Genomic DNA, 19,643 nt, shown 5'->3' on the forward strand with positions numbered 1-19,643 from the left:
GAATGAATGATGAATTTATGGATATATCTATCTATCTATCTATCTATCTATCTATCTATATATATATATATATATATATATATATATATATATATATATATAGAGAGAGAGAGAGAGAGAGAGAGAGAGAGAGAGAGAGAGAGAGAGAGAGTTACTTAAATAGCGTAGTATTCTTACTTATCTTTATTACTTGACCAAACACTGAGTGACCTTCGCGTTTACGCATTCACCCTTCACAACGCGCCACTGCCAGGGTGGTGCGCCATGCTCACCAAGCACACCACGGGAACCAATGAGTGTTTCAGTTTCCAAGACCATTTTTATTTCTTAGTGATATTAATGAGATTCTGAAAATTCATTAATATATTAATTAAATTATAAGAATTTAATGTTTATACAAGATTACATAAAAAAAAAGAAAAAAAGTTTTCATATACAAGGATATACTGTGCAAACTTGGCCACATAAAAGGGCGCTGAAAGCCTGTTGATGACCCAAGCCACTCCCAAACGAGCTCTTAAAATTTTAGTTAAATGTAATTCCTAAGAATAGTTCCGTGTTTTATCCAGATATCCAAGTTCTGCAATAACTAAATTATGCAGTCTCCATAAAATCAATCATCTATTATTAATGTTCATTCTTCATACTGAGAGACTAAGACGTTACTCTATAATCATAATGATCATGTGAACAGCCTTGAGGAATTATTGAACAATTTGTCAATTCTACACTTAATTAAGGATGACTGCAAAAAATTAAACCTTTTTTAGATAAAACATGATGGTACCTGTTAAGTGATTATCAACACAAAGTACTTGCAATGGTGAACAAAGACGATGCACATTCTAGGTAATGTGCACACATAAAATCATTACAAAATACACCTCAATGTACAATAAGTCTTGTATACCAATATTAATTCATACAGGATCAGACATCTTGAAGTCTATAAGACCAAGATACTAAGCTGGTTATTTTCAAAGGCCATAAAATAATATTTTTCCCATTGATGATGCAGAATCCTTGTTGAAATATCACTATGATTCAAGAAAATACTCTTTCACACCCAAATAATTTCCATTAGAGGCTGTTAAAAAATGTCATAAAAAGACATAGAAACATATAAGAACATGAACCTTTCAGTCACAGCTTACACATGTTGAGTATGGCACATATACAGTAATGTGCCGTGTAAAAAGAAATTCTAGGAACGTACTCAAAATCAGATAATTTAAATGTTCAGTGGTCAGAAATGACAGGCTTTAGTCTCTCCACTGCAAGAGGAAGGAGTGGAGATAGAATTATGGATGTCTGAGTGATGATGGGAAGCTTTAACACTATTCACACTCATATCCTGGTAAAACATCTATAAAATGATGTTAAAAGATCTGATGACACTACATCTAAATACAAAACCACAAAATATAAACTACCACAACTCTGAAGGAATTCACATTTCCTTCTTACTTTTATCCACCTGTACAGCCCAAGTAAGTGCAACAACAGCTGCCACCTCTCACCACAATCCATCACCTTAGCAATTGCTACCTGCCATCAAATCACCCTGAATGTTGCACCAGGTGTGTACAAAGCCACAAAGAAAGTACGTATCTTCAACCTATGACTGTGAGATCATGTGCAAGCACAATAAAAGTGAATTCTCTTCTTAACAAAGCAAACAAAGCTACAATGAAAGCTCACTTCATAAGGGTGCTGTCTTTGTGACAAGTATGATGGACCTCCAGTATTTTTCATTAACATATTCAGTAAACCACCTATGTAATTAATCCATTAGATAATATAAAATAAGTGAAGGTATTTCTACCATGTCCTTCTGAGTATAATCATTATTTTCTATTTTCTAATAACAAATAAATACAAGTTTGAAATTCTAAGTTTACAAAAAATAGTAAGACAGTATCAACCAATTTATTTTCTTAAAAAATATAATTTGATGACAGGCAGCAAGCAAACAGGCATAGCAGTTTACACTGTGACTAGCACCAGGATCCTAAACCTAATTCAACAAGTAGTAGTGTACGTACACTCGACTAGAGAATGGAAATGTATCTTTACTCCATTTTCAGAATACACTGGACTTTTCTTTTACTGCTAATGTTGATCATATATAAATCACACCAGTGTATACCTTAAATTATATTTTGTTAGATTTATGTGTTAATATAGAAATTCTGTAAACAAAGGAAGTACAAAAAAGTGATTCCTCCAGTGAAGTACTGTGATAATTGCTTGGTGAAGAAACAAACAGATTCTTGGACTTATTCAATGGAAAAGTAAAGATAGTTTTCTCTCCTATCAAGTGTACATACAATTTGGCAACAATGGACAACAAACAAGACAAAATTTACTCTTTGCTCTAATCACCGTACTGAAATATAACCTTAACAGATCAGATTGTCTTTCATTTTTTTCCCATTGAAAGTCTTTTAGGTAATTTCATGTATGCACTCAGTAATGTGCACATTTGTATAAATACTGAATTCAAAGAGAGAGAGAGAGAGAGAGAGAGAGAGAGAGAGAGAGAGAGAGAGAGAGAGAGAGAGAGAGAGAGAGAGAGAGAGAGAGAGAGAGAGAGAGAGAGAGAGAGAGAGAGAGAGAGACTCATATCATGTTTGCAGTTTCATCTACAGTCTGGTCTGTTGGGTGGATTTTTCCTGTATGCACTTTCTAATTCAAAATGAGAGAGCATTGACCATGTTCAGGATGAAAGCTTGGTCCACTTCTGCCTTCAGTTAAGTCATCACACATCACTTTATACTGGGAAAAGCAGGGATTTCCAACACTAGATATGTAAAATGTCACAACTAAACACTTGTTCTTAGCCATCATGTCTGGACACAGCAAAGGAGGAAAGGTGAAGGGAAAGTCAAAGTCCCATCACAGTCTAAGCAATGATCACCTCCAAACATCCCTCCCAATACTGAATAAAGATGGAAGATTGAAAGAAACTAAGGCACTAAATCTTATCAGAATGCATCACTGACCTCCCTGCACACCACAGCAGAGTTTGAAGTTCACATCATACACTCTCACACCTGAGCAATCGCAGAACAAAGTTACAATACATATAAATAAATAAATACAAGATAAAAGCATGGATAACAATTCTAAATACAAATAGATCTAAGAAAAAATAACATCCTAAACAAAGTGAATTCCTTCTTTATTGAATGCATGTAATAAAGCTAAAATGTCGTCCTGGTCCATCTGTCTAGCTCGCTTCTTGTCAAACTTTCCATTCACTAAGATATCCTCTATTTTCTCCTTTATGCTAAAATCTTCTGGGATCTTCTTTTCTTGTATTGAGCACCAAGTTTTGTAGTTCTTTTCTAAAGTCTAGAAAGTGAAGAAAATAGCATTACAATAGTGTCAAATTCCGTGTGCTCTACAATTCCATGCACTTCTAGTTTCTATAAGTGTGACTTTTACCACTTGGTAAACTACAAATTTGCATTAAATTCAATTAATGCAAACAGAGAGTTGAGAAGTGTCCATTTCCTTTACTCTCTAGTAGTATTTCATAACATTAATTTTGCCTCTTTAGTCTTCAGTTTCTATTCTTTCTTTGATGACACATGACATTCCAAGAAAAGGTAATCTGAACAACTGATTAATCTTTTTTTCCTGTAAGTATAAATGGAGGCAGCAACTCACCTGCAACACAGAAGTTTGCTTGAAACCTGCCGACAGGGTTTTGTTTTTCCTTACAAAAATTATTCGCAGAAGTCCATCCCATTCTGAGAAGTTGATGTCTGGTACTGGGTTCTTGGGCTCAATTCTGACCACTGAGGACTCCACCTGCAAACACAAAGTACAAAGGTAACTTAGATGATTAATCAAAATGGATTTTAATAGAGGTTACATGTTATGCACAAATTTACCTACCACCAAAAAAGATCCACATTTATTTGTTAGCATCAACAGCCATAAATAAATAAATAAACATAAGGATGCATGCTGAGACAAGATAGAGACTTGAGACATCTATGAGCAATGATTGCATATGGTCCATTATCCTGTAACTAAGAGCATGGGTGTATACCTCTTAAAGAACACAGGGTAGGGTACATAGGGCCTTGGTGGGGGGCAGAGATAACACAACCACTCAGGACGTGATCACACAGGTAGCAGCCTCACGATTGCACAGGTGCTCGACACATAGATTAGACAAGTCCACACTTAACACTACAGGTAGCAGTGTTAAACACCCCCAGATACTTATCACTATAATAGTTAGATAACAGTGAGTCACTTGGGAGAAATGGGCATGCACAAGAGACAGCCTCCTGAGTAGAGTATTTGTGAGGGAAGATAGGACGGCAGTAGAATTTCATCAGGTGAAATAATACAAATTTTCAATTTCATAAAAAAACATATTATAAAAATAAAGAAATAGTTCCACAGCAAAATTAAACAGGTGACAGGAGACTAACCTTTGGTGGAGGCCGAAAGTTATTTTTGCCAACTTTCATGAGATGGTCCACTTTGGCCAGTAATTGTGTGTTGGCTGTCAGCCGACAGTAAAGCTTGTCCCCTGGTTTGGCCACCAGTCGCTCAGCAAACTCTTTCTGGAACATAAGCACAGCACAACGAAACAGCGGCCGATGCAGCAGCAGTTTGAATACAAAGGGAGAAGAAATCTGTAAGGAGAACGAAGAAACTGGTATTACTTTCATAACACTGGGGAATGAAAAGCTTCAGAATACAAAAACAAACAAAAATTTCCTTCAATATCATTTCATGTAAGGATGAAGAAAGATATGAGTTTTGCACTAACAAAATATGTACTACCTCTGACACAGACACCAATAAACACTCACCTGGTAAGGAAGATTAGCCACACAGACATCAAAGGCAGGCAGTTCTGCTTTCAATACATCTCCTATCCTAATGTCCAGCTTGGAGTGCAGTGCTGTGGATAAAAATCTCTTGTGCAGCTCTGCCACCATCCGAGAATCAATTTCACACGCCACTACTCGCTTCACTCTCTCCAGGAGTTTGGTTGTCATGTTGCCAGTACCAGGACCAACCTGATGTGGGGCATGCAAACAAGTTAATCTGCTGCTGTGTGTGTGTGTGTGTGTGTGTGTGTGTGTGTGTGTGTGTGTGTGTGTGTGTGTGTGTGTGTGTGTGTGTGTGTGTGTGTAGGTTATAGTTAGTGTTATAATTTTCATCATTTTTATTATATTTTTTTTTTCTATTTTTTATTTTAGTACATAAATTTGGTTTGGATGAAAAAATAAATGGTGTAAAGAGAAAACTACCAGAAATTCTGCAGCACATTACAACACACCTCAAGCACTGTGTCTGTTGATTTGAGTCCAGCCTTTTCCAGCATTGCAGTGATGACAAGGGGATTCTTGAGGATATGCTGGCCAAGGTCCGTATTAAAGACAAGGCCCTGTGCCAACGTTGCCCCAGCTGGCTTGGCTCCCTTCACCCCAGCCTTGGTGCTCACCCGGCTCACCTCTCGGTGCACACGGCACTTTTTCTGTACTGGTGCTTTCGGCATTCTGGAAAGAGCTGTCTACTTTATTTTTTATACAAACAGTTACAATTAATTTTTCCATGTGAAAGTAGGCAGTGTTCATATCATTAATGACTTTAAGATTAATAAATTCACTATTCCCATGACACCATTTATGCAATTAAAAAAATTTAACAAGAAAAGAAATTCTTACATTAAGATGAAAGTTGAACTAGTTTCTCCTTCAAGTTTCTGCTTTTGACACCACCTGATGCTGCCAACTACAATACACTGATACAACTGATCCAGGAGTGGCTCCCCTTCCCGATCTGATGGCATCTCCCTTCCCAGACAATGCATCCCCCTCCCTCTCCCTGGTGAAACACACCCACCACTCAGCAAATAATTAAATAGTCTCAAGGCCTCAGATAGTGGGTGGCCTTATCATGCTCGTGCCACTTATACATAATCTCTGTCTTGATAAGGCTGGGAATCACAGCCTGGATATAGTGATGTAAGTGGCATTTAAACCTGACATGCTGTAACATGACTGGTCTTCAAAAATTATTTTTAGTGCCTTCTTCAGTTTTGTCATAGTAGTCTTAAGAATCAAGGATTTATGATAAATTTTAAAAATTTTCAAATCTATCTCTTTGGAATGGACAACATGCATTTTAATTTCTGTATTATAAATTTCATCTAACAAGTGATTTACATGCCTGAAATGCAACACAACTAAAATTGCATACATATACACCATAACCTAGATGTATTTCTTAATATTTTCTGTATCCTAACAATTTAGGTGAAATTTCATACAAATGGTGAAAAAATATGCAATAGGTAAACTAAGGCTTCCTTTTTCATGTGTATTCCAATCACATCAATAATTCAAAACCTTTTCAACAACCTGTTTTAAGTGTACCTTCGAGCACTGCTCACTTCAAACATTCCTACACCTGTTTACACAACCTGACCACCTGGACAAACAAATTATCTCAATCTTAACCTAGTTTTCCTTGAATCATGAATTCTTCAATAAAATGTTTTACCTTTTATTCATCATACTATGGTTTCTAATAACATCTGCAATGCTATGCTGAACATTATACAAACTGGAACTAAGAACAAAAATGTAAGCAATACCAATATCATTAGTCTAAGGAGAACAAATGCCATTCAAAATATTTCAATATAAATAATGTTGCTTGACACTACAGTACTGACACACTAAACTCTAGAACTTCCTGCCTACATCTGTATTTCCTCCTTACGACCTCAACTCTTTTAAGAAAAAAATTTCAGATCATTATCCTCTAATTTTTGACAATTGTTTCTTAGTCTCTCGGGACTGGCTTTTCTTTTCTTTTTTTATCTATTTTGTTAACCTCAGTCAATGCTCCTCCTAGAAGAGAAAAGAAAAGAAAAAAAATGCTTCATTACATGAAAAGGACAGAGACTGAGAAGACTGCATGAAAAACAAATAAATTTTTCCCATCTGCAGTATGGATGTGTTACATGTTCCATGACCTGCTACCACACCAACTGTTCAGGCATTTTTTGGAATAAAAATGAAAAAAAAATAAATAAAATAAAATAAATAAATAAATAAAAAAGAAATAAAAAATAAAGCAATAATATAGTACTAAAGCAGAAAAACAATATTAAACAATATGAAGTAAATAAATAAATGGAACCATCCTGCCACCAAGCGCTGATATATGTAAGTCACACACGTGGAGTTTGAATATGAATCCACGTGGGGTTTACAAATGCTTCATGATGCTTTTAATACTGTTTGGGCCATTAGAGTTGGTGGTGTACACCTTTAAGAGGATCATGGAGCCTAAACAACCCAAGTAACCCCTTCAGCACCATCATGTACAATATTGTACAGTGGAGGCTTAATACTCAAATGTCTATATACTCGAACTTTTCAATAGTCGAATGCAAAAGTTCGATTTAATACTTGAAAAAATTCCTGATAGTCGAACGTCCACAGACATGGTTGCAAACAAAGGGTCCCTGATGTCCCCATTCCCCGTCCGCCAGTTGTGACTTGTGCTGCCGTGGTCATCAGAATAACATTCTCCTGCATTCTATGTGTAGTTTTTCATTTATAAACTTACATGAACACCAAAGGTTTATTAGTAGTGAAAATATCTGGTAATCAAATGGCCGCACATTTGGTCAAATACAAAGCTCTGTCATCTCCCTTCTCACAGCCGCCACTGTACCATTCTGATACTGTATTACTGGTAATACTGGTAAAACTGTTATTACCACTGTACCGGTATACACTGGCCGCCAATGAAAGTGGCGCGTGTTGTTTTTGTGTTTTTTCGTACCATGCATACCATTAAATTTGCCTTAATCATCTATTACTATCATTAAAAATATAATTTCTTTACCTTACCTAATATTTTGTGCTGTTTCCCTTCCTCTTTATGACAGATTCCAACCGACGTGGTACAGAATCTGCTAGTTTTTCCAGATATGTAGGTGACAGTTCTCCCCACACTTGCACGACCGCCTGCTTGAGCTTCGCTACACTGCTCGTGTCCAGATCCTGGAGCTTCTTTTCATCATACTCCACACATTTTCAATCGGGTTTAGGTCTGGACTGTTTGCTGGCCAACTTTCAAAATAATTAAGTTCACACATGCCAAACCATTCCCTTACAATGTTGGCCGTATGGCATGACGCACCGTCCTGCATGAAGGTTTCACCGTTACACTTGTCGAAGCACTCTTCAAGATTGTCATGCAGCAGGTCAAGATATGTTTCTGTGTTCATTGACACTCCTTTGTCAAGCATAACTAAGTTGCCAACACCAAAGTAGCTGAAACACCCCCACACCATCACAGAGGAGGGATGCTTAACTGCGTTTACAGTGTACCGTTCGTCATATCTGTCCGAGTTTCTTGGTCGGCGTACTCTTTTGTGTGGTGTTCCTGTCACATAGAACATGCTCTCATCTGACCACACTACTCTTCTCCACTTCTCTAATGGCCAGTCTTTATGGTCCTGAGCAAATCTGACTCTTTTAGCTTTGTGGGCGGGTGTAAGCAGTGGTTTCTTTGCAGCACGGTAACTTTTCATGTCGAGGTCCTCCAGTGTCCGCCGCTGTATTGTCCTTATGGAGACATGTGTCAGCAGATCAGGGTAATTTTGTTTAATTTCTCTTCCTGTGAGGAATGGCGAGACACTTAGCTGACGCTTAATCAGTGTCAGTGTCCTCTTTGATAAAATACGGCTGCGTCCAGGGGCAGTTTTCTTCACTGGTGCTAATTTTCCGGTATTGTCTCTGCATCGCTTCAACCAGCGTTGTACTGTTCTTAGTGGGAGTCCTGTCTCCTTTGAAATATGCTTAGAGCCAAAACCACCCTTCCGGAGTGAGTCAATAAGGGCTATATTGACTGGGGATATTTGATGTTTACGTGCCATTGACACTTAAGTTTCCACACCAATATGAAAGAGAACGAAGAAAACTGACACACTGTGCGGGGAGCGGGTAAGCAAGTGTACTTCCTTACGTGAGCAAGTGACAACTGAGTGATAATTTTTTGAAGTGTGACGGTTGATAGATGTTTAAAGAGCCGGCCTATGTTGCCACTTCTAGATATTAGCCACATTCTTTTCAAATGAGCTACAGTTCTTCCCACGCTATGAGATACGGGTTTGTTTATAATGCGCGCCACTTTCATTGGCGGCTGGGTGTACATCCCTAGTCCTGCCGCAGTCTTGAGAAAAACAACATTCCTCTGCATTGTCGGTAGTTTTTCATTTAGAAACTTACGATGGCACCTAAGAGGCTTATTAGTGATGAAAATAAGAAATCTGGTGAGAATGTAAGTGTTAGTGAGCCACAGCACTCTATTATTATTAGATTCACAGGAATCACACAAGGAGAAAAGTTACAAAGACATTTTCATGAATGATGATTCGTCCTCCCTTCTTCTTCCCACCCTTCTCCCTTCCTCTTCTAAATTATCCATCATTGCTTTCATTTACAGTATGTACAAATCAACAGTAAAAAAAATAAATAAATAAATAAAAAATACATTAAAATTTTTTAAATTTGAGGTTTTGCTAAGATTAGAACGAATTACCTGATTTATAGGTATCAATAGTCAAACTTTTTAATACTCAAACAGCCATTTGGAACAAATTAAGTTTGAGTATTGAGTCTCCACTGTATATAATAGGGAATGCACTACAATATACCGTCACATATACGTACATGTATGTGAAACTACCTACTGTTTCAAAGGGTAGGTAGTTTGTTTTATGCTTTATTTAGGGGGTGATACTGTATAGTGGAGATAACCTGAAGCTCTGCCCGCAATCACTGAAGTAAAATCAGTGACTGCCATGTCACATCACATCACCACATCTCAAGGCTGACTGCCAAAGTGGTGAATTGATGCAGTCAGTGCCTGCTTGGCTTCCATAGTAGGATTTTGATCTTGATCTTGATGTTACAAGTGACTCGGAATTACTCCTAAGCCAGGCCTTAGTATCAACAACTTTTTGTTTCTTGGATTGACTACAAGACACTCTGTTGAGTTTCGAGTCTGGCTCTGAATATCTGCCAGGTGCTGCTGATGAAGAATAAAGAGATGAAAGCTCAGAAAGCTTTACCATAAATGTGAATGTATGTACATGCCAAAAAAAGGTTCTTCTCTAGAATCACTGCTCCATGCCGATCTGTATAATATGTATAGCACAGTACAGTATATGTAACGAGTTTACCGTCAGTGAGAGTTTTGGTGAGTGCTCGGCCTTAGTGTGTCGTACACAAGCCTTCAAATGTGCGGTGTTCGGCGAGTTTTCTCTAAGTCCAGCAAGCTGCGGCAAGCCACGGAGCTCCATCACACTTGGAAATGAGCAGTACACTGACTTGCATTTGTTTATAGGTGGGGTTTGTGGGCTGCCATGGTACAGTGGATCCGTGAGTGCTTTGGGATCCAAGGGGTCTCCAAGCGCACGGGTTCGAATCCTGTCTACGGTCTGAGTGTAGGTTGGGCTTCCTCACTCGGGGCAACGGTTTCCTAGCGGGTGGGCTTTGAAATAGGAGGTACCCTTAATAAGTATCCCCTTTAGCCCATAAATTCCCGTGAAAAGCCCACATGGTATATAAAAAAAAAAAAAAAAAAACTGCTGAATAGGATTCTTATTGTGTCTATAGTTCTTTTGTCCATGACGTGCCACCACCTCTTAACACCACGAGCTGCGCCAATGGGAATTTGCTATATGTATTCATAGGCGGGGCACAGCTGGGAAGACAGGTGCACAGAGACATCTGTGTGTGCAGTTCAGCCATGGCCACCAGTGACATTAGTTGTAAAGGTTGCAAATTTGATTACTGGGAAATAATCACTCCTGCGATGCAAGTCAGTGTACAATGGAGAAGAGGACCAGCCAGGACCTTCTTCCTTTTGTTAAGGTATTGTGAGGAGGGGTATTGGTAGAGGTAGGGCATATTGTGTGGAGCTATAAGAGAACCGGTGTGGGGGGAGGGAAACTGCCCCAAAGCAAGGATACGGTAGGTTAGGTTTATGTTAGGGTTAAGTTAGTGTTGGAGGGGGGTCCGGGGGTGGGCGCAGCCCCCCCGGCTAGGTTAGGTTTATGTTAGGGTTAGGTTAATGTTGTAGGGGGTGTCTGAGGGGCACAGCCCCCCCAGTTAGGTTAGGTTTTTGTCCTTAGATTTTTTTGGATCGCCATATCTCGCCTCTTTTGGCTCCTCCCCAAAACCCCCAATTCCCCACAGTCCCCCAAGCTTGTTGGGGGGGGAGAAGGGGGGAGAGCAGTGGTTCTGTAGTTTTACCCAAAAAAAGTTATTATAGTGAGGTGGCATGGAGTGCACTGGGGGCAGCAAGCACAACCGGTATATAAGCCTGGGCTGGAAAGATGGGAGAGGTGCTGAAGGGTTAATGTTAGGAGGTTATAACATTGATTTTTATTTTTTCTTTAATTCCTTACTATTACATGGCCATGAGACTGTTGGACAACTCAAAACAACATAAACAGATTAAAAAAGACGATCTTAATCTTCTGAAATCAGTTTCACACATATACTATGTATACTATGATTTGTCATTTTACTAGAGTATAAAACATACTGTAAGGTGAATACATACATTCAGATATGACAAATGTATTGTGTGTAATCAAAACAAAAGTTAGGTTAAAAGTGACTCATGTCATATTTCAAGAAGTATACTCTGACATAAGTAAAGACCTTGCATGGTAGGGAACAGAGGGCACTACCATAGTATAGACATCCCATCACCTACCTCTCAGCTGGCGCAGTTGGGGGTTGCCAGCGGTCGCCAGATCTCAGCCAGATGCACTGTTACCAAGGTGAGTAAACCAATATGGGGAAAGAACTTTAACCCCAACCTCTTTGAATTGTAAAGAGAGAGAGAGAGAGAGAGAGAGAGAGAGAGAGAGAGAGAGAGAGAGAGAGAGAGATTCTATCATATACACACCACACGTCCTACTAGTGTAACAGAGTTCTTTCGCTATATTGGTAAGTGTGCATCTGGCTGAGATCTGGCGACCGCTGGCAACCCCCAACCCATGCAACTAAGAGGTAGGTGACAGGATGTCTATACAACGGTAGTGCCAGGAACAGCTGCACATGTGGTAGGCTGACCACCGGTAGTTTTCACGAAAATTATTGCTGCTCTCACGTTTCTGGTCCTTCGGCGGGACAGCATATCACCAGTGACCCATGCTTTACCTATTCTCTCTCATAGCATCGCCACAACAGTTGAGCTTACATATTACCTTCCTTAGCCAGTCTGGCGCAATACCTGGAGCCAGATGGCACTCTCATCAGGGTCCAATAACGATAAGGTGCACACACTGGGAAGAATGAAACACCTACGCCTTATCTCCAAACATTCACACACCGGTGAAGAGCACACGATACATCCTACTTACTTGTCGGCGGAGAATTCACGGCTTTAGTAGAGCAGCAGCCGCCACCTCCTCCCCCACGTGGATCTGTTTACGGAGTGGAGGGAGAAATGGCCCAAAGAACATGTATCACTACAATTACTCCAGATAGCAACAAATATAAACAATCTACTCAGACATAGGTGTAAAATATAATAGTGAACTATCCGGAAAATGCAAAAGTAATAATTGATATTTGATAGTGTAATAAATGAGAATACTGTGAGCACACTCGCTCATCACACAGCGACCTTTGGCAGTTGTTTGTTTACGTCGCCCTGGCTGGGAAGTGCCGTTGAAAGGAATGATCTCCACTTCATTGCGTCTGAATGCGCTCCATTTCACATCCTTCCTCCATAGTGCAGCTCTTGTTATGGCAATAACGTTCCTCAAACGGGATATTTTGCCCGGCAAACTGTCTTTTCTTCCGTCTCTAACAGCTTGTTAAAGCAGTGCTACCCATACAGTGTAGACAACGTAGTATGCTGCACGTTGCCCTCATTTGGACCCAGTGTAGCCAGACAGCCACACCCTCTCTGCAGGCGATAAATCACTCCCGTCCCTTGGGTAGGACGTGAGCGGCAGAAAACTGTAATCGAGTATCCCACCAGTAATAATTAGTTCTCGGCTTCTTCAAACCTGAAAGTTTATACGTAAATCCTAACCCTGTAAAAATACACAAACTCTTCCGTCTTTTCTCTCTCACTGGCCACTCATGCACGTATAACTTGTCATATACATATTTCCTGAGATTGGAGGCATCATTCCTTAGAAGCATTCCTCGGGAGTGGTTAGAGAGTGGTGAGGGTTGAGTACTGACCTGTATGTATGTATGTACGTTTTCTAAAACATCACTTAACATAGCTCATGCATGAATGCTGCAATATTGCATGACTTACCACTCGGAATCCAGGCTGTGCCAGGGGTGAGATGGATCAAACATTAAATTACAAAGTGGTCAGTAGTCTTTATTTACCCCTACATGTGTGGCGTTTTTCATGTAGTCACTCGTCATACCGGGTCAGTCGTGTAGGAAGGAAAAACATTGCTTTCTTAGTTATGACACGCGATATTACAGTTTCTGTTTCTACTTTATATACTTTTGCATTTCAGGTTGTGGCATGAACTCAGCGTTTTGATCAATTCTTTATTTTGACTGACAAATGTGACAAGGTTGGTTGGTTGCCCTCTGCTCCAAGAACGGTGCGTAGGACAGCGGGTAACAAACAGTCTACGATCTTTGGTAAAAAGTAAATAAATAAATGAATAAAATAAATAAGTAAAATAAAACAAAATAATATAAACTGCTGATTTTACTCACATTAAGATATTTATTATTCTAAAATTAGACAGCCAAAACATACTGATATAAAACAAAGCTAAAGTTCCTGCACACACGGAGTGTTTCCCAATGCGCGGCAGTAAGGTCAATGGCAGTCATGACAAGATGGTAGTCTGTGCAGGCGGCCACACGCTGCCGTGCGTTTTCTCCGTAGGGCGTTGGAAAATGCTTGTGTGTGCACTGCCGAGGTTGCAGACGATAGCAACCGGACGGTGGTAAACGCTTCGTGTGTGGAGGACACAGTGAAATATCTAATGATCATGTATAGTAGTAATAAGATTGTATAAAACCTTCTAACATATTCCAGTGTGGCGAGCATACCTTCCCTAACGTGCTTGTTCACGGCCATCACTGCCTCGTGAGAACCCTAGGAGAGAGAGACCCATGAGGCGACACCATCGTGTACCACAAACTGATAACTAATAGATATACTGGCAGTGGCCTCTTCCTTCACCGCGGACGGAAAGATTGAGGCTTTCGATCACACATGAGAAAGGAGCTCCTGAAAAACAACCCGATCTGAAGTGAAGAGTGTCCACACAAAGGCGATAAGAGTGGCTACACTCAGCAACTACGACAGGATCCGGCTCAAAGAAACCAGTCTGTTGGGAGTTCGTTGGCGGCGACAGTATCAAGAGAAGTGTAACAGACGGACTCAGGTGTTGGTCACACGCGGCACGTGACGCTGGAGGCTCCACAGGGCCCGACACGTCACCAGTGCTTGTGTCTGGAACAACGGCAATGAAATCAGCTTGGCACCACACTTACAATACTTCAACACAAGACACCAGGTGTCAGTGACCCGTGTTACGATGCTTTCTGTGGCTTGTAACACACACACACACACACACACACACACACACACACACACACACACACACACACAGGCATTAAGTCGGCTATTCTTTTCCAAGCTTAAATGTTTGGACATGATATAAAAATAGTAGACATGAGCAAGAGACATTCAGTAAGATAAACAACAGAGGGACGAACACCGGGACACGGGCCGCATAGCGCAGCATTACTACTTGATACCTTCTTCGTGTAGCTCATCAAAGATCAACATAAGCTGAAACATTTAATGCACGCAATGGTTTCGTCACCACAACATACTTAGCCATACGCACCTTTACTTGAAAGGCGTCCTCAGATCCTGAGAGTGATGGTAGGAGGCAAGCTATAGGGCTGGCTAGGAGAGAAGCTCTTTGCTAGGGTGGTGGGAGGCTCTGGTTGGAGGAAGAAGGAGAGACACAAACAGCGCGGGCATGGTGGGGGAATAAGAGGTGAGTACCGTGGCGTGGCGTGCATGCGAGGTGGTGCCGCCAGACTTAGCTCACGTGTAAGGCGGCTCATCGCAGCAGTCACTCAGAGCCATGTTACACTTCAGCTCATCGGGAGGCTCGTCATAGGGCGGCTCTCCACCGAGGACAGCGCGGGGATCGGCGTCCCAGTGGCTCCGCACCCAATCCAGGGGGCGGTGCACTTTCTGCGCTACCAGTTCCAGGGTGACGAAGCTCGCCCCGGCCCGCCAGGCATCGCGCCACGCCGACACCTGCGCCAGGGCCACCAGCTCCATGGCGTCCACCGTCGTCTTGGATGCTCTGCGGTTACGACGCGAGGTGTGCCGCTGCCGCCTGGTGGTCATCTCCGTCCTGGAATCAAGTGGTCTCGCTCTGTCCGTCAGGGAGGGAGGAAGGGAGGCCACTCTACCTGACTAAGCTAACAAGGAACTGCCCGGCCCTTATGACTACCTGGGTATAGGATGAGTGACTCTAGGGTGGGTGTCATCAGTGATGGAGACTGATGGGCGTGCCTTACTGTACTGGGCTCCGCGACTGGCGGCTACTGTGACCATCATCGAGACGCTGAGGTGTGTGGAAGCTGAGGCGACCAACACAAGCACACACACACATAACATGACATCTTTGCTAAAGGTGCTGACAAACATTCAAAACAGTGCATGAAAGTTATACTGTATGATGCCTGTGCGGCGTTAAAATCAAACGAGCGGCACTCACCCGTTGTGCTGATGGTGGTGGCCGTTATACCCATGCCGGTGGTCCTTCTCCCTGTAGCTCCACGATCCTCCTTGCAGGTTGGTGTTGGAGCCAGGAGGGGACCCGTTGGAGTGTCTGAAACACACGTATACACACATACAATACAACAGTAAACAGAGACTCCAGCACTGATTCTTTTTCTACAGAAATCCACGGATGACGAAGGTAACTTTAGTGATGACGGACAAACTTGAATGAATGAATTGAATGAATAAATGGAAAATAAGAAAAAAAAACTTACAGGAATCACAAAAAGTACAATGAATAATCTGAATATATATATATATATATATATATATATATATATATATATATATATATATATATATATATATATATATATATATATAGATAGAGAGAGAGAGAGAGAGAGAGAGAGAGAGAGAGAGAGAGAGAGAGAGAGAGAGAGAGAGAGAGAGAGAGAGAGACTCACAACGGTAAAGTATCGTCGTCATAGTCCATGCGGAGGAAGAAGCGTGCCAGGGCCAGCCCAAGGCAGATGGCGGGTAAGAACAGCAAGAGGCACCAACTCGTGGCCAACCAGAGGGCGTTCTGAAACAGAGAGAAAGGAATTTGACTGACTCCGGCCCGTCCTATTATCACGCTCAAATTTGAAACACGCACACTACTACTATTACTACTACTACTACTACTACTACTACTATTATTATTACTACTACTATTACTACGCGTACTATGCATACATAAAAATGCAGTTGAGTTTTTTACGCTACAAGAATCACGTTACACTACCTTAGTCAACAAACCAATCATGGTTGCTACATGAACATAAAACAAGAGAATGACGGTGGTAGAGAGAAAGTACCCGAGGGTCTGTACTAACCAAGGGCTCAATGATTCCTTTGCAGGTCACCCCTCGCGCTGAGTCAAAGAGCTCCCAGACGGGCGTGCAGGGAGCCACGGTTTTCAAGGCAGAGTTTCTCACATGGGTAGAGAACTGGTGCGTGTAAGCCAGGATCCTCTGCACGTATCCTCGAGCTTTCTGTTGGTATCAGTGTGTTACTATTGAGAAAACCCTAACCTCGTATAAGCCTAAAAAATAAAATGCAAAACTGCACATATCAATGCTTTTTATCTATTCATTTCTTCTTCATCCTGGCATTCCCGTTTTCTTTCCCTCTTATCACTGCCTGTGTTGGTTTACTCACCGCCGCGGCCAGGGAGGAACCGTGGTTATGGATGAAGTACTGAATGGTGCGTAGATGGCCGGCACTCTGGTTAATTTGGCGCTGCAGAGGCATTGCTTCCATGTCCAGCGTCGCCACCTGGTAAGTCACGTCCTCCTGTAGAAGACACACGTTTGTATTGTTATCGGTAGTAGTAGTAGTAGTAGTAGTAGTAGTAGTAGTAGTAGTAGTAGTAGTAGTAGTAGTAGTAGTAGTTGTTGTTGTTGTTGTTGTTGTTGTTGTTGTTGTTGTAGTAGTTTATTGACAAATGTAATCAGAGGTACACACACTAACAGAAGATAATATTAAATGCTGTTGTCTCATGTATGCAGAACTTTAGATTAGATTATTATCAAAGTGATTATTATCAAAGTGATTATTATTATTATTATTATTATTATTATTATTATTATTATTATTATTATTATTATTATCATTATTATTATTATTATCAATATCATTAGTATTATCATCATCGTCATCATCATCAGTATTAGCCTCATCATCAAAATTCTCTCTCTCTCTCTCTCTCTCTCTCTCTCTCTTCCCACGTTCCAAAAGTAAAAACTCATAGTTCATGTTTAGGAGCTAAGAAGATAACACGTGCCCATCACACACACACACACACACACACACACACACACACACACACCTTTCTCTTCTCCAGCGGGTAGAGCGTGGTGGTGATAAGGTTGCGTAGTCGCGCCACCATCCTGAACAGCTCGGCCGAGGCTGACACGGACCGCAGCTGCCCCGCCACTGTCTGCATCTTCTCCGCCAACGCTGGTAGATTCTTGTTGACCAACGGCTTTTCCATCTGTAGAAAATATCTCTCATTGTTCAAGACACTTATCCTCCAAATTTGGATTTTTTTTATATATCTCTTGCGGGACTGGCATCTCGGGAAAGGAGCCCATCACTACCCCCCACTGGCACTGTATCATGTCCTCACTGTTCTGGCACCAATGAACCAGACAACCAATCATCTCTCTCTCTCTCTCTCTCTCTCTCTCTCTCTCTCTCTCTCTCTCATACACACACCTCCTTCCTGTAGGGCATGAGGTCGATCTTGATGGAGTTGAGGAACTGGCTGAGGTGGATCTCGGCCTCGGGAGACAGCAGCTCCACCTCGGACAGGTTAATCTTGAGGTTGCCAAGGCTACCCGTGAGGTCCAGCTTCGTGCGACGCGTCACCTCCGCCTCCAGGTCAAAGTAGTGCCGCAGCTGAAACACTTCGTACGCTGTCTTGCCCTCCTTACACATGCTGTCGGGGAGGGAAGGTTGTTAATGTTTTCTCAGCTAGAATACTTTTCTTCTTACAAAAAACTAGCTGGGGTGGAGGGAGGTCGTTATTGTTATTGTTTAAAGTGTTATCTCAGCTTGAACACTTGATACGCCGTCTTCCCCTCCTTTCACAGGCTACCGGGGAGGGAAGGTTGTTACTGTTATTACTTTTAGTGTCATATCAGTTGAAATGCTTGATATGAAGTCTTCCTTCCTTATACAAACTGGCAGGGATGGGGAAATGTTATTATTATTGTTTCTAGTGTTATCAATCTATGCCCCGTATTCATTTCATGGTTGAAAGAAGCAGAAGATCGGGAGATGGTTTTCTATGGTCGCCGACGGTAAGGTAAGGTCTGTATTAGAAAAAAAAAAGACTCTCTGTTCTCTCACCATGACTATTCTCAAAAGCCACAGAGATGATTAGCTAGCTTAATGTTCTCAAGAGTGTTTCTCCTATTCATAATTTAAAGTCATATTTGTGTGTCGCTAGAACAACAAACACCCTCAAAACTCACGGAACTTCAACTAAAGCTTTGTTGAAAGAAGTAGAGGTGCGCGAAGAAATGTTTAAGAATATGGTATACTGTTATAACAGACCGGCAATGTCACAACGTGTAGGCCAGACAAAGCCTCACACACTCACACAAACACATCACCCACACTTTTAGCTCCGTGATTATCTTATTAGTATTGTCAGTAGTAGTAGTAGTAGTAGTAGTAGTAGTAGTAGTAGTAGTAGTAGTAGTAGCAGTAGTAGTAGTAGTAGTAGTAGTAGTAGTAGTAGTAGTAGTAGTAGTAGTAGTAGTAGTAGTAGTAGTAGTAGCAGTAGTAGTAGTAGTAGTAGTAGTAGTAGTAGTAGTAGTAGTAGTAGTATTTTATTCTGAATATGTTAAACGAACTATCTCTTAAACATCATATCTTCAAAATCAGTGACATATGATCTCTCTCTCTCTCTCTCTCTCTCTCTCTCTCTCTCTCTCTCTCTCTCTCTCTCTCTCTCTCTCTCTCTCTCTCTCTCTCTCTCTCTCTCTCTCTCTCTCTCTCTCTCTCTCTCTCTCTCTCTCTCTCTCTCTCTCTCTCTCTCTCTCTCTCTCTCACCTCAGCACACTCCCCACATCGAGCTGCACGTCTCGGCCCGGATGGATGAGGTTGGTGAGCAGAGGCCCATTCTCGTACACCATGCCTGAGCGATCGAGAAGGTGCGTGAGGGTAGGGAACCGGGGCTCCTCGTACAGCGGGTGGCAGACGAAGGCGTGTGCATGTGCTCCCACCAGGAACAGCCCCACCACCACTATCCACAGCACTCCAGACACGAA

At 41.4% G+C, this 19,643-nt stretch overlaps 2 protein-coding genes across 5 annotated transcripts in view; both read right to left on the minus strand.

Moving 5' to 3' along the window:
- Window positions 1-305: 305 nt before the first annotated feature.
- On the minus strand, window positions 306-12,598 carry LOC123519424 (probable dimethyladenosine transferase). Of its 3 annotated transcripts, XM_045280715.1 has the most exons (7): window positions 12,440-12,508; window positions 6,876-6,893; window positions 5,315-5,534; window positions 4,842-5,051; window positions 4,455-4,661; window positions 3,676-3,819; window positions 306-3,357 (listed from the first exon to the last, which is right to left on the minus strand). In XM_045280715.1, exons 3-7 carry the CDS (start codon window positions 5,531-5,533, stop codon window positions 3,163-3,165), a joined length of 975 nt encoding a protein of 324 aa, XP_045136650.1. In that variant the 5' UTR covers window position 5,534; window positions 6,876-6,893; window positions 12,440-12,508; the 3' UTR covers window positions 306-3,162. The 3 variants fall into 3 exon arrangements, with proteins under 3 accessions (XP_045136650.1, XP_045136649.1, XP_045136648.1); XM_045280714.1 differs by lacking the exon at window positions 6,876-6,893 and having other exon boundaries at window positions 12,440-12,598; XM_045280713.1 differs by lacking the exons at window positions 6,876-6,893; window positions 12,440-12,508 and adding an exon at window positions 5,703-6,851.
- A 995-nt stretch (window positions 12,599-13,593) lies between these two features.
- Window positions 13,594-19,643, minus strand: part of LOC123519607 (prominin-1-A-like) — a 22,785-nt gene continuing 16,735 nt past the window's right edge. Inside the window, exons 11-18 of one of the 2 annotated variants that reach the window (XM_045281030.1) lie at window positions 19,426-19,643; window positions 18,082-18,304; window positions 17,693-17,857; window positions 17,023-17,157; window positions 16,698-16,856; window positions 16,287-16,405; window positions 15,815-15,928; window positions 13,594-14,523 (exon numbers count right to left, since the gene is read on the minus strand). The exon at window positions 19,426-19,643 is cut by the window's right edge and continues 19 nt beyond it. In XM_045281030.1, the coding sequence (XP_045136965.1) occupies window positions 14,508-14,523; window positions 15,815-15,928; window positions 16,287-16,405; window positions 16,698-16,856; window positions 17,023-17,157; window positions 17,693-17,857; window positions 18,082-18,304; window positions 19,426-19,643 (1,149 nt within the window). In that variant the 3' untranslated portion in view covers window positions 13,594-14,507. Of the gene's footprint in view, window positions 14,524-14,925; window positions 15,449-15,814; window positions 15,929-16,286; window positions 16,406-16,697; window positions 16,857-17,022; window positions 17,158-17,692; window positions 17,858-18,081; window positions 18,305-19,425 lie in introns of those variants that run through there. The other variant, XM_045281029.1, reaches the window with a different exon arrangement.

The sequence above is a fragment of the Portunus trituberculatus genome, chromosome 45, assembly GCF_017591435.1.
Source record: "Portunus trituberculatus isolate SZX2019 chromosome 45, ASM1759143v1, whole genome shotgun sequence".
NCBI classification, from domain to species: Eukaryota; Metazoa; Arthropoda; class Malacostraca; order Decapoda; family Portunidae; genus Portunus; species Portunus trituberculatus.

Bases quoted from the DNA above. Each gene is read 5' to 3' on its own strand.
- LOC123519424 (XM_045280713.1), bottom strand. From the start codon at position 5,848: ATGCATTGTCTGGGAAGGGAGATGCCATCAGATCGGGAAGGGGAGCCA. The intron at 5,052-5,314 runs GTGTGTTGTAAT...GCCCCACATCAG, and splicing joins CAACAGACACAGTGCTTGAG to GTTGGTCCTGGTACTGGCAA. The intron at 3,358-3,675 runs GTGAGTTGCTGC...TTCACTTTCTAG, and splicing joins AGCAAACTTCTGTGTTGCAG to ACTTTAGAAAAGAACTACAA.